Genomic DNA, 14,789 nt, shown 5'->3' with positions numbered 1-14,789 from the left:
TCACCAAAAAAATATTACAATCCATAAAATGTGATAATATTAAAAATAAAATAGATTACCTAATACAATAGGTGAATGTGACCTAGTAGTATAAAAAAAACCATGATGAATATTAGTTAAATTTAAAATATCATAATAGAAAGAGTAAGTCAATTGTAAAGCTTATTACATGTAAACTTCAATTTATAACTAATGTTGCAAAAGAATATTCTAGGAACTGTTAGAGTTGGAACCGACCACAAACAGAAAAAAGGTAAAAAGTCGAAAATGGAGATTATTTCCGTTTAATTTTGGTTAGCATCTGCAAATGAAAAAGAAAAAAAGTTTAGCATCTGTTCATATCATGAAGCCAAAATGACAGCGTTCCTTCCATGGAGTTGGTCACATGGTTTATAGCCGTTATAGTAACGGTCAACAAGTTCAATAGAAATTCGACCGTTGTTTAATACCCCTTCACTCCCACAGAAAGAAAATCTTCTATTTCCAGAACATCAAAACTAGACAGAGAATACTCTTCATTCTTTTTCTTTCATTCCTCAAACTTCACAGGCGCGGAGAAATGGCGGACGCAAAAGACGATCCTAATTCATTTATAATTGATGAAATTTACTAGTTCTCAGCGCCGCGATTCTACGATTTCATTAATGGAGAGACGGTCGAGGACATGTGCAAGGCTGAGCTTTGGTTTGAAAGTACAATCAGCTATGCCCCTTCTCTTATGTTTCTCTCCTTTCAGTTTCCTCAAAAACTTAGGGTACTGTTTGTTTGATTTTTGTATAGATTGTTTAACATACCAAGTCTTAATTCTTTATCATAGTTATTTTACAAGTCGGAGTAGTGCTTTTACAGTTCCATTTCATACCTGTATATCACTTTAGTTTAAACTTTTGAGATTTTTGGAAACTAGATTTAGTCACTGAATACAGTGAACTAAAGAGCAGATAGATATGCTTGTAATACCAATTCATTAATCAATTAGGCCTCAGTCCCAAACTAGTTGGGGTCAACCTTGAAATTATTGATAAATATGGACCTAATGCATCCTGGTGCAGAACAAAATTGAGACTGACTGTGAAACATTTTGCCTTTAGGGCATTATTTCAAGGTCATTTTTAGGAATGCCTAACCTTCAAGCTGGACTTTTTTTTTGGCAATTCAATTTCCCCAATTTGATTCCCTTTTATAGATCCGGCAATACTATTAGATGTGTTGCGTCATTGTCTATACTAGGAGTGTCAATGGATATTTAGAAACCGATTAAACCGATCGAATCGTACCGTACCGAACCGATTTTAGGTTTCTTTTAATAAAACCGTAGGTTTTTATCTAAATCTATAACTGTACCAATAATTAAGGTAGGTTTTTATTTTATGAAAATAAACCGAAAAATACCGAACCGTACCGAATAAATTTAAAATATAAAAAATATATTTATATATTAAGTTTAAAAATAATAAAGCACTGGATTTTTTCTTGGGCCTTGAAATTATGAAATAATTATAAGCTAACAAGTAATTAAACTCAAAATATTAATTTCCAAACCTATTATGCTATTCCTATTAAAACTAAATTATTTCCAGCATATTCACTAGCAAGACACAAGGTATTGTAGCGATTATGAGTAGCAAATTACAATGTATTGAATATGTTTCATTTCGTATGATTTGGATTTTTCTTTTTGAATATTTAATCTTCTATAAACGTTATTCTTGAGTGCTAGCTTGGTTAATATCTTTCTACTCGTGTAATTTATATTTTTATTGTATTTGCTTAGTTTCTTTTATGTACGTAGTTGTAGAGTAGTTGATGGATCTATACACTAGCCATCTTTCATGTTTTCTTAATTCATCACCTTTTAAATTATAAAAATATGTAAAGAGCTTTGCTAAGTCCTATAAAAGTACGTATGTTATTGCATTCTACTTCTACTAGTGAGTTTTACATGACAATCAAAAAAATTACCGAAAATTAACCGAGCCGTACCGATACCGAAGAGAAACCGACATGATTGGGATGGTTTCGGAAAATCTAATTTTGGTTTTACATAATAGAATAACCGAAAAATTGGTATGGTACAAATGTTATAAAATAACCGGCCGAACCGAACCATTGACACCCCTAGTCTATACATTGGATGTAGATTGGTAATGAGCACAGTTCTATCATGAGGATACCAATTTGAAATGGAAGTTGATGTTTGTTTACCTATTCGTTGAATTTTGCAGCTTGTATGCCAAGAATCAAGGCCACCAGATCAGTACAACTTGAGATCCCATGTGATTTTACTGAAGGCGAGTAGTTGCAGAGTAATTCAAGGTCTTTATAGTGCAAAAGGACTTATGATTCAGATAATATAATGCCAATTCATTTTACTATCATTTAACCATCATGTTCTTACACTTTTCAATGCACTGATGGGTCTGTCTGAAACAGACCTGCAGCGGAGCTTACGTCTTCTAAGATTTTGGAAGAGGAGACACCAAAGAAAAACAGGCCTGCAGCTGAGGTTTTGTCTTCTGAGGTTAAGGAAGAGGTTAATGGCAGTCTTCCCAATATCCTATGGTGAACATTTCCTATTTCAGCCTCTGTATCTGATTGTATCTATTATAATCTAACAGGAATCTGTTGAGAAACATCCAACTAGTCAAGGTTAGTTATACTTTAGCTTGGCTTTTCGATTTGTCGCTTTAGTTCTTTGCCCATTCCGTGGACAATTTCAGCTGCTAGGACAATTTCTGTACCTTCTTGTACAGAAATTTGCACCCCGGGACCACCACCTACAATGTCTAAGAGGATAGACCCCAGGAAGACTGAGTCCAACAAGCAGAAGACAGCTAAAAAGATTGCAAGCATGCTTAGAAATCCTTCAGCATTGAAGTCCAAAACTACACCACAATTGTCGCAAGTGATGAGCACTGCTCCTTCCAGCATGAGAAAGTAAGTGATGTGCTATAGTAGTTTCTTGGCACTTCGATTTTTATCCTATCCTTGTTCTTTCCCCTTCCCGCTCTCCCTAAGTTATTCTGGTCTGATAGATTCGGTGAACTTCATTTGCTGCGCAGGCAAGCAATCATGAAAAGTGCTGTTGGAACGCCCAATTTTGGGCAAGAAAATCAAGCTATAAAGAGACAAAAACTAGAAAGTGGAAAAGCCAGACAGTTAGTTTATCTATCCTTTATGTTCTCTGGATAATGAAGAATATTTAAAGCTTTTTTTATCTGACCTCAAGCAATCTTGTCCTACTGAATCGATAGATTCTGAATGTCAAACCGCAAAATTTGCCGCACAAAACACGGCCTGGAGCTAGTTGCACCACCTTCTCTTCTACTGAATCGACAACATGTTCTTTATCTTTCATTTGATAAATATATATGATTATTGGAATATTCAGAATCTGACTTAGAGGTTCATACTGTCTAAGATATATGCCCGAGAACCAGTACCACCATTTATTTCCACAGCAGAAATGATGAAGAAGTTTCAGTCCAGCACAAGGGAGATGTCACTGTCGTGCATAAGTAGTTCCACTCCGCATGTAACTCACTGAAGCCTTTACTTGATATCGACTACTTCCTTTTTTCCATTAGATCTCTTCTAAATTATCATACTCATCACCAAGGATGATTGATGCAGAGGAAGCCTAAACTTACATTGACTGCCCCAAAAGAACCAGAATTTGAGACAGCACAACGTGTCCGTCCAACTACAGTCAAGAGTTCAGCTGAGCTTGAGGAAGAAATGATGGCCAAAATTCCCAAGTTTAAGGCTCGTCCATTGAACAAAAAGGTACTATAGATAGTTTTGCCGCCACTAGCTTTCTGAATATTTCATATTGATCTTATCTCGCTTTCTTCTTTTGTACATTTGGGAACAGCTCTTCGAAGCTCCAGCTCTACCACCATTACCAAAAATGAAAAAGAAGAACTCGAAAAAATTCCGAAGTTCAAGGCTAGGCCTTTGAATAAGAAGGTAAAACAACCCCAGAAGCTTCTACCTTCTGGACTACTATTAATTATTACTACTAGTTGTCAAAATTGGTTCATGTGTTGCTGACTTTTTCAAATTGCAGATCTTTGAAAGTAAAGGAGACTTGGGAATGTTCTGCATCACAAAGAAGCAGGGTGGCATCACAAAGAAGCGGGTGACGGTGCCTCAAGAATTTCATTTTGCCACAGATGAAAGGATTCCGCCTCCTGCTAACGTTGCTGTTCTGTTTGATAAGGTTCCATCAGAATATCATCCTCCTTACTGTACTTCTATCATTAGAAATACCTTTAGGCCCCTTCTACTTTAACATTTTTCTCACTGTACTTTCCCAATTTTTCAGCTTTCTCTGAACTCTGAACCTAGAATTGAACAAACTATACCCAGAAACACCAGACCAAATCCTTTTCATCTCTATACAGAGGTATGCAATTTTTCTTTATGTCCTTGTTTTTGTTTCTTCTTATCTAAATGACATAGCTCCTCATGGCTTGGCTTTTTTCTTGAATCCAGGAAAGAGGAGCAGAGAAAGAGAGGAAACTGTTCACTGAACTTCTACAGAAACAGATTGAAGAAGAGAGGTCAAGACTTCCCAAAGCAATTCCATATCCTTACACAACTGATTACCCTGTGGTATGTAAACACCAACTATTGTAACATCCAAACTTATGTGCACTCATTATCTTATATTTTTTATTGCCAGATTCCACCAAAACCAGAACCAAAGCATTGTACAAAACCAGAACCTTTCCAACTGGAGAGTCTGCTCAGGCATGAGAGGGAGATGCAGAGGGAATTGGAAGAACGACAAAGATTGGAGAAGGAAGAAGCAAAGATGAGGACTTTTAGAGCGCAGCCAGTCTTGATCGAGTAAGACCTCAAAGAATGAATCATTATCTACTATCTATTTTCCTAGTGAATCTGAAAGATGAATAATGCTTTTACCACCCTTTAAAATGTGTAGGGATCCAATTCCAGTTCCTGAGAAAGAACGTAAACCACTAACTCAAGTACAGGAATTTAATCTACCGTGCTGTTGATAGAGCTGAGTTTGACAAGAAGGTAACACTTTTTACAGTTGCATGTAACTTTCTCGGGGAACTAAGCCTATAGCACTCATGTTATAAGTTGGTTTGCAGATTAAGGGAAAGAACAAATGTATCAAAGATATAGGGAGGAGGCAGAAGCTGCTAGACTGGTATGCATCTTCATGGTGTTATTTCGAGCTACTATAACGATGTGCTTTAGACTAATTTTTACTTGAATTTGGTTAGATGGAGGAGGAGAAGGCCTTGAAACAATTACGGAAAATTTTGGTGCCTCATGCAAGATCTGTGCCTAGATTTGATAATCCTTTCCTCCCAGAGAAGTATGTAAAATCCTGCTGCAAGACCTTTAGTCATGTTCTTTTTATTTTATTTTTAATTTCTACCGGGTTCTTTTTTCCTTTTTTACATATGGAACAACTACTGAACCTTTTTTTTGCACGCGTATTCACAGGTCTTCCAGAGCAGTGACAAAACCAAGATCACCCAAGAAAGAGGCAAGAAAGGAGAAAAATGGCGTGTCCTTATGCAGCAGCAGTTCCTAGTGCTGCCTCCCGGATGAGGTGAACTTATAAATTCTTAGAAAGACAATGAAGGAGAAAGATGTCCCCAGTGAGGTCAAAAACGTTTAATGATTCAAAAACTGGGGATGAATTGTTCAAGAATCCTTGAACCCCATGGAGAGATGAGGGACAATGCTACCAAATGGCTGGAACCAGTACTGTGTTTGTCTGTAAAAGATGTGCCTTTTTTGGTATATAATGAATTCTTCGAAATATATGTTCGTTAGCAGATTTTATTTCATTGTGAATTGAATATACATACCAAATAGTTTTTATATATTAGCAATAGCCATGCTATTTTCCCTTTTCATTCATCTGTTTGGTATTAACATCAAATAAGAAAGAGGAGGAAGCGGGAAGTAAGAGTTTTAAAACCCATATCCTGGGAAAAAATGGAAAGAGTTGGAAAATGTTCATGAAAATAATATCAAGTCGGAATCTCCTTGACTAAATATAATCTTTCTTGTATAGTGGTTTGTACCAATGTACACTTTGGAAAAAATGGGAAGAGGGAAAAAGGACAAATCTGCTAGTGTCTGTTTTCGTGAATTGGTGTTCATGCATAATTGAAGATATATCAAGTCGGAATCTCCTTGGAATAAATTACCGTCACTCTATAAGGAGATCAAACAAAATCTCAATGCTGGTGAGTAAAAGGAAAAAAGGAAAAAAAACACAGAATTTATTATACAAGAAGGATTATATTCTGCAGAATCAGACTATTGCTGTTCAGGGAAAACTAAAAGAAATTCTTAAATACACCGCTATCTTCTTTTCTCCTCTGCACTCGTCCTTCTACAAAGCCAACTCAAGGAACTCACATATCAGCTGAATATAATGTCATACCTCAGAATTATTTTGCACGTAAGCAAGGATCTGAAACCACAGAGAAAAGGTTGTTCAAATCTAATGGACCTCATAAAGTTTATTATAAGATAAAATAATTGGACTTGATTCCTCATTTGTAATTCCAACTCACCAGATTCTTATTTAATGGGCAACTTGAATTAATTCCTTCCAAAGTTTCTTGCCTTTCCAAGCTTTGCAGAGTAACATTGGACCCACTGACCACTCGGGCTAGCATATTTGATGCATCCATTAAGGTTGAATGGTTAACAGTGGTATTGTCCTTTACTGCCAGTAATTCAACATCTTTTACTTGTGATTTTATATCCTGAGCAACAAACTGCATTCAGAGTATCATTACCAAAATGGTTATTGAGGGAAAACGGAAAAATAAATGACCTGCAAGTACTACGGAAGCAAATCCTTTCTGAAAATATTTAGGCATAATCCTTGAACAACAAACATGTATCATCAGCATTGAGACATTATAGCAGAATCAGAAGTGCCTTTCCTTGTGATCAGGAATAAGATAATGCAGCACAAAATGGTCGAATTTGTCTTGCATCTACTATAGAGAATTTCATGTTTTAGGTCACTGAGGATTCCAGATGATTATGTTTCATATCTATTTTTGACAAGCATACTAGAAAGGAAATTTTCTTCTTCTTAATACAGTATGATGTAAAGGAATTCTTACTTCGTAGAGGTGTTCAACTGATGTACTTGGCCTGCAGCAGAGATGGGGCTTTTTCAGACTTGGTGTTGTTTGTTTGTCCAATGGAATAAGCTCAAGATGGATATTTAACTGCAAAATAAGAACAGTAATTATGGACAAGTGACCATTGAGAAAGAACCAGACATAGCTCATGCTCATTTGAGATGTTATAAGAGAAGCTAGGATAATATCATTCATGAATCAGATGAACAAGGATGTAGAGAATCTTATAATACCTCACCATCATTTGTTCGGACACTTTCAAGATAATCAACTAACTTTGATATTCGAGTGTTACGAGCATTTCTGCTACCGCTTGCACTGCCATGTCGACTGTGACTTCGGACACCACCTCTTCCCCAAGTAAGTGTTTCAGGCTTCAGTGCAGGTCCAGTAGAATTACCTACGGTTTCTCTGGGTAGTTCTGCTGCAGTTTCAATGTGTCCACCGTCTGGACTGGCAGCTGAAGGAGAAGTCGGGGTTGCCAGAGCTCCTTTGCGCCTCCGGCGCTTCCTGAACTTGGTTTGTGTTCCACGCTCATCCTTGGGAGGTGAATCTTTATTCCTGTCATGATCATCATTTTCACTCTCATTTGGATCAGATCGCTCAGGTTCAGCCCCCTGACTGTTTCTTCTTCTTCTCGAATAAGCATTGTGATAGTTGCGAGGTGTTCTTTGTGCAGAGGAAGCAGCTATGTCTTTACCAACTTTGCGCCTCTTAATTAGTGCTTCAGATTGGCGTTGAGAAATTTGGGCAATGGATGCTTGAATCTGTCCAATAAAACACAAGGCATGTATCAATCAGAAAGGATATAGCGAAGTGTCAATCAGAAAGGAAAGCCAAATTTAGCTCTATGTCCATTTTAGTTAAAGTTTACGTCCACGGTAAAGTATAATCTACTAGATAAATCATAAAAGTAAATTGGCCTATTGGATAGGCATATTATCACACCCAAAAAACACGTGTTTCGCAAACAATGGTAGAATAGTCTTTCTTCATTCTCAGATCCTCAAATACAAGAACATAGCCTTTTAAAAGATGGATTAACAAGTGCGTCAATAGGACACTTGGAGTGAGATACCAGCGAGCTCAGACGGACACATTGAGATCTTCATTTTCTGAGAACACAGCATGTGATTTAGACATAGTAGGAGTCTCAGTTTCCAAAGTAATTCTTTATAGAATGACATCTTTTAGATCTCAGTTATAAGGGGGAAAAACAGAATCTATTACATTACAAAGAAAACATCGTCAACAGATTCAGTTCTGTTAATTCATAACAACTATCTTCAACATGCATGGACCTGTAATAAATATGCATAGATCACCTTTATGTGTGTTCTATTCCAGTAACAACGTTGAGATATATGCACACAGTAAAGAAAAGAGGATACACCAAAAACAAGAACCACAAACATGCAAACAAATGCATGCCCATTCAAGAATGAGGATTTCAGTTGCTTCTTTAACTGACCTGTTCATTGAGTGCCCGTTCCTCTTCAAGAAAGACAAGCTCCTGAAACAAGGTATTCCACAAACTAGCAGACAAGTTTCATCTAAAGGAAGAGGAAAGGAATAGAGGCCTATAGTGGTTTTGTATTTCTTCTTTTTCTCATAGTGCCCCTTCTTTTTTTCATTTTAAAGGCGGGGGAGGGGATTCATTAAGTTGCACAATATTAATTAAGGAAATACCTCCTCTTCGTACTTCTCAACGTCTGGATATATTGCCTCAATTAAGGTATCAAATCCAGGGTCATCTCTCAGTGACCGTCGACTAGCACAATGTATGCGGCAAGCAGGGCATTCATTATTCCTGTAAAAGGGCGATTACAAGATAAACCCACAATAGTCATCAGGTATTCTTGGCTTCTAATGACTAGTCGAATCACAAAACTGATTTATTGCATTGCATACCCCAGTCTCATTGATTTATCTATGCATTCTCTGCAAAAACGGTGTTGGCATCCCATCACAACCCGAGTTCTCTTGATAATACCTGTGCATGCAGTGCAGACACCCAATGATAAAAAACTATTGGACTCTGTAGTCTTCAATCAACACATAGCAAATTAGTAATCAAAAATAGTATTAAGCAGTGGAACCTCAGTGCAGCTGTGATTGATATATGTAGAGCACCATAGAGACAGCCAGAACCGGAAAACAATTGGCTCCTCATAGCATATAAAGGTAATACCAGGAATACAGCATGGTAATTGAGAAGATTATGGTCATTTTAGTTGTTCGTTAAGTTGCCGAAGTCCAACGAGTAACCAGCAAATCTTGATGAAAAAAAGTAAACCAACTGAAGCCTGTGTTTGTTAGTTTTCCTTTTCCTATGAAGGTATTTGGTAATTATCCTTTTCCATTATTTTGCAGAAAACATAAAATACTAACAATCCCTGCTTGAGGAGATAAAACAAAGAAGTAAGTTTTGAAGATACTGCTGATAACGAGTCATATCTGGAAAGTTCAAGATGATGCAAAAGCTGGAAACATAGAAAGGATAAGAAAATGAGATTTCTCAGGTGAACCAGCTGAATGGTCAAGTAGTGTTCAACTTTATGATAATATCAGGCACAAGAAAACGCACTTAAGAGTTTATCCCTCCGATTTAGAACTGGGGTGGAAGACAATTGCACAAGTTACCATGAAAAACTCAGGGGAGAAAGGATAGAAGATCATATTGAGAAGTTCTCTCGTCAAAGATCTAAATGAAAAGTGAAGGAATTCCTTTTGGGAGAAGAACCTGGATTTGTTTTTAATGTAGCAGAACTTCCTCATATTCTACACGCCCTTCAGAGGAGTAAAATCATGGTCTTTTCAAGTATTCCCTTTGTCTAAACTAAAGGTTTAAAGTCTCTGACAACTGTAAGACTATAGTCTGTCACACCTTGAAAACATTTCCAGAAAAGGAAAAAGATCGTAGATTTGTGGCAGTTTTTCAAAAAGGCATACTCCATCTGTCTCAGCAAAACATCCAATGCCCAGGTGCCATTGCCAGGTTTGATCACAGAATGGGAAATGAAAGAGAGAGGAGGGAGTAGGATTTTAACCAAATATGAAGTCATTGGAATAGCAGCCATGTGTTGGAAGTTGCTTAGTCATTACAAGGAAATAGAAGCTACAGCTTTCAAGTCTCTAACAAGTTTTTGCTCCACCTTGCAGATAAATTCACATCTAACGAGGGTATCATTTCCAGCGTTACGTTTTTTTGTGATCCTTAACTTTGCCTTGACTGCACATGCAGTTGCAGAAGCGGCTTTAGGAGCCACCAGCACAAGCTTATGCTTGTATCACACCAAATTCTACAGTATCAGTGTTGATACTTTCTTTACTCATGGACAATCAAAAGAAAGAAAATTCTGACATCACTACTGCAAGCCCATAGAGGATTCAGATCACTCCTAAATTCAATCAGGTGCTAAACATACATATAATTTACCTCAATTAAAGCATCTTGAAGACCTTTTCAACTGAGTACAATAGAATACACATTTCATCCAAGAATGTTTATGCTCGTATCAGACTCAAATAGATGTCAATGGTTACTGGATCATTGAGAATAACTGGAACGAGAATCGTGAGGATCAAATGTGAATTATTAGTACAGTTCTAGCCTGTGACAAAAACTGCCCAACTATACATGACTGGCCTGGTAAATATTATGACGCTAAGAAAAAATTTCAAGGTGTCTTCTTTTGATCCCTTTTCTTCCAGGTGCTTAGACATCATTTGCTGCATCACCATATAATTAGAAATATCCCAATGCCTGTCAAGTTTCATCAACTACCTATAATAGTTTATAACTCAGATATTTGTCATTTCTTTTTAAACAGACAGTTCTAAGAATTACATGCAGATAGACAGGCCTTCAACTGAATGATGGTGTTTCATTAGTCCTGGATCGATCCAAGCAATAATGATATGGGAAAGATCCCAATTGAAACAATCAACTTCAATGGTGGCATTTGTTTTCTGAAAACACGTAGTCGACCTTTATATTTGAACTTGTATTTCTTAATGAAAAAATTGTGTAGAAGTGGAAGCAGTCGCAACATCTACAATTCTAGAGAAGAGAGACTGTTTTCGGTGATAAAATGATAATAGTGATTACATCGGAATACATCTTAGAACATTAATATAATTGAAGGAATAGGTAGTTAATGAAACAAATAAAAGCGTAGAAGTATGTTAGATCTACAAACAAGCATAGTTTTCTTGAAAAGACAACCAGCAAAAGTTAGCCCTTCCTGATAATTTATTGTGTAACCAAGTGCAGCTATTAATACCACAGAAAGAGTCAAACATCCAAAAACTTCAGAGGTGCACCAAACATCTAAAGTCCCCTTGTAGGGATGCAGGAAAACAAACAAAGTGATATCTTGAGGAGCAAACTTTTGAAAAACAAACTTATGTGTAAAAAGCAAAGTGAAATGGTAAAATCCTTAAGGAAATGTTTTAGTGGTGGTAAAGGGAGTTCAAAAAGTTGCATTAGGTCACAAGTTCAAATCCCAAATATGCCATTTGCACATAGCGGCCAATAAGTGGGTGCAAACCTTGGAGACCAGGGTTCAAGGCAAAAAAATACGAGGTGATTTCTTCCCAAGTACCTGTGCTGGTGGACAGTACCAGGCACACAGTGGAACAATCGAGGTGCGCGGAAGCGGTCCAGACACCGCCATTATAAAAAGAGGGTAAAAATCACAGATATCATAACGTTTTTTGGACTGGTAACCAAAATATAGAACATTAAAAACATAGAATGATGTGAAAGCAGATATACCTAAGCATATTGGACATTCTACATCTTTACGAACTTGAAATAATTGTGCGAAAAAACTTCTCTCGTCGAAATCCTAGCAAAAAACTCGAAGCTGTAAATATTCAAATATGACAAAATAAAATAACAAAGAGTACCTAAGCATATAGGACATTGTACATTGGTGCGAATCTCAGATCGTGACACGGCAATCAATCTGCAGACAGGCAAAGATTATGAAGTTATAAAACCACATCAGATACCCAGAAAACGAAAATGCTGCAGATGCCGATCATTCTACCAAGCAAACAATATAGAAAATATGCTATCTCTTGATAATCATTAAGATAAATAAGGTTCTATACTCTGGAGAAGACTGATTGCAATCTGTACAGTTTAACTTTCAGTTCAGCATGCAAAAGGGCAACCTATTTGAGTATTATGTAATTCATACTCACAAGTCTTATAGTAAGGCAATAGTATTCCCTGCATATTCAACAGAAGTAGTGACTTTATATTGGTGAAAAATAATGCCTGCATAATTTGGATCAGGCATGCATACCGCAATAGCATGCACGACACTACATGATTACATCCTTATAAACATACTGTAAATCTTTACAGTCATTTTCAAATTTGAAAGACGTTCATTTGAACAAAATTACTGTTTTAGCCCAAATTCTTACACTTGGGGCAGGATCCAGATACCTAAAGATTGAGAATACAAGTAAATGCAAAAGTAGAGCATCAAGAAATGTAATTGAAAAAATAGGTAAGACATAAGTGTGATTAAGCTATAAAGATGGATTCTTTGCAGCTAAAAACCATACCGCAATAGCATTTCCAACTTCACAATCAGTACTCTACTTATAGAAAAAGTCTTCCTTTAGAAGTCCACATAATAAACCAATGAAGGGCACATGCAGTAATGTCTTGCGCATTAAATCAAGCAGCACAAGTGCATTAGAAACTTAGCCAAAATTAAAGTAAAAAATCACAATCAAACAAGTTTAAAAGTAAAAGGCAACACGAAATTAAACATGCAGAGAATTACTCATCAAAGGCTTCAGGGTCAGTGCCACTTCCCTCAGAATCTGCAGCATAAAATCAAGCCAAACAAATCATTAAACAACAAACGCAGAATAACCAAAAACATTAATGCACGGTAAAAAACACACATTCATAACAGTAAAAAAAAGGCAATGCAAACACAGATTTGGAATTTAGATACGTAACCATCTTCAGAGGATTGGTTAATTTCCTCTTGATCATCCTCATCCTCATCATCATTATCTTGGGCTTGAGTTTGCTCATCTTCCTCTTCCTCCTGCTCATCTACTTGTTGCTCTTCCATATTAGCTCGTGTTTGTTCGCCGGCAACACGTCGTGAATGTTTCCGCCGGCGGTGCTGATGCTGGGGAGAGTTCTCATCATCGTCTTCGTTGTTGTTATTGTCATCTTGATAATTCGACAAATAGCGTTTCTGGGCTGGCATTTTTTTTTTGGTTATTGAAAATTTGTTGGCCACCGCTTGGTTATAAGTTTCAGAATGTGTTGGCTTTATTGGGTGTTTGGAATTGGAAGAAGATAAAGCAGAGAGTTAAATTGAATGAAAGCATAAATTTTACACTTTGTAGCAAAAAGAGAGAAAGGGGGTCTGAAGAAGAGTAGAAGAGAAGAGAAAGAGGAGAGAAGAGTGGACTGGGGTATGACAGATTTTCAGCTGCCTTTTCTTTTCCTTTTTAGGACTATATATTCTCTCTTTTGTTCACATATACATGTTCTTACAAGTTTGCAACTTTGTACACTATTTCTTCATTTTTCTTTTTACTTTTAATTTTTTTTTTTTTGAATGGAGGGCAGATGTTGAAAATCTATATTTTGTGTGTTTTGAATTATGTTGAAAGTAATTACAACGTTTTTCAAAAAAAATATATTACACGTGTTAAACAACTGGACACGTGTTACACGTCACTCTTGTTTTTGTTCTTTTTAGTTAACTTGAAACGACAATGTCTAGATACAAATTGCGTTCACACGAGAAGATTGTAATTTTTATTAATGATTGATGTATTTACTAATTAAGATCATGTGTCAATTATGTATAAAATTATAAAACTTTCTTGTAAATGGATGGAACGTATCTGAAATACGGATAAACGAATCTGAAATAAGAATAGGCGCATTCACTATTTTCACATTTCTTATAGCAAAAAAATAATAAATATAGTATTATGAACTCATATCTAATTACTTAAAATCTTAAATTCGCTTCTTACTATTACTTACAATCCTTTTACACATCATGAAATCAAAATAGTTTCATCTTGTGGCCATGCATAGAGTAGTTAGAACTTAGAAGCATTACTTTAAAATTCAAGTACGTGATCATGTATCTCTCAAATATACAAGAACTTCAGAACTATGAATAAACCTTTTGATATACTGGAGTTTCATCGTTACATAATTGCATGCATAAGTAATATAGGGTGTTTGGCATGAAAGAAAAATATTTTCCAGAAAATGTTTTACAATTTTCCCATGTTTGGTTGGCTTAAATATTTTGAAAAATATTTTTCTTATGAATTCATTTTCCTCTGATTGGAGGAAAATGTTTTCCTTATCGAAAGAAGGGAAAACATTTTCCCAAACTCCTTCTCAACCTTCCCCACTTTCACCAACCCCACCTCATCCCCTCTCCAAAAAAGGCGTATTTTTTTTTAAAAATACAGTTTTTCCGTTACCACCTACCCTATTACCCCTCCACCCCACCCTACCCCCTACCCCCTACCCCCACCCTCCACCCGCAAAAAAAAATTATTTTTTTACCTTAATTTTTTTTTTGCAATTTCAAATTTCTATTTTTTCGTTTTTCT

At 36.3% G+C, this 14,789-nt stretch overlaps 1 protein-coding gene and 1 pseudogene across 2 annotated transcripts; one reads left to right on the top strand and one right to left on the bottom strand.

Moving 5' to 3' along the window:
- Positions 1 to 243: 243 nt before the first annotated feature.
- On the top strand, positions 244 to 5,903 carry LOC104211328 (protein TPX2-like; annotated as a pseudogene).
- A 270-nt stretch (positions 5,904 to 6,173) lies between these two features.
- LOC104211325 (putative E3 ubiquitin-protein ligase RING1a) lies at positions 6,174 to 13,640 on the bottom strand. Of its 2 annotated transcripts, XM_009760369.2 has the most exons (11): positions 13,150 to 13,640; positions 12,968 to 13,007; positions 12,094 to 12,130; positions 11,938 to 12,010; positions 9,069 to 9,150; positions 8,847 to 8,967; positions 8,629 to 8,670; positions 7,391 to 7,924; positions 7,137 to 7,244; positions 6,573 to 6,779; positions 6,174 to 6,469 (listed from the first exon to the last, which is right to left on the bottom strand). In XM_009760369.2, the coding sequence occupies exons 1-11, from the start codon at positions 13,406 to 13,408 to the stop codon at positions 6,434 to 6,436; spliced, it is 1,539 nt and encodes a 512-aa protein (XP_009758671.1). In that variant the 5' UTR covers positions 13,409 to 13,640; the 3' UTR covers positions 6,174 to 6,433. The 2 variants fall into 2 exon arrangements, with proteins under 2 accessions (XP_009758671.1, XP_009758672.1); XM_009760370.2 differs by lacking the exon at positions 11,938 to 12,010 and having other exon boundaries at positions 12,072 to 12,130.
- Between the last annotated feature and the right edge of the window lie 1,149 nt (positions 13,641 to 14,789).

Source organism: Nicotiana sylvestris, chromosome 7, assembly GCF_000393655.2.
Source record: "Nicotiana sylvestris chromosome 7, ASM39365v2, whole genome shotgun sequence".
NCBI classification, from domain to species: domain Eukaryota; kingdom Viridiplantae; phylum Streptophyta; class Magnoliopsida; order Solanales; family Solanaceae; genus Nicotiana; species Nicotiana sylvestris.
The sequence above is the reverse complement of the archived record's forward strand: the minus strand, read 5'-3'. Positions and strand labels throughout refer to the sequence as shown.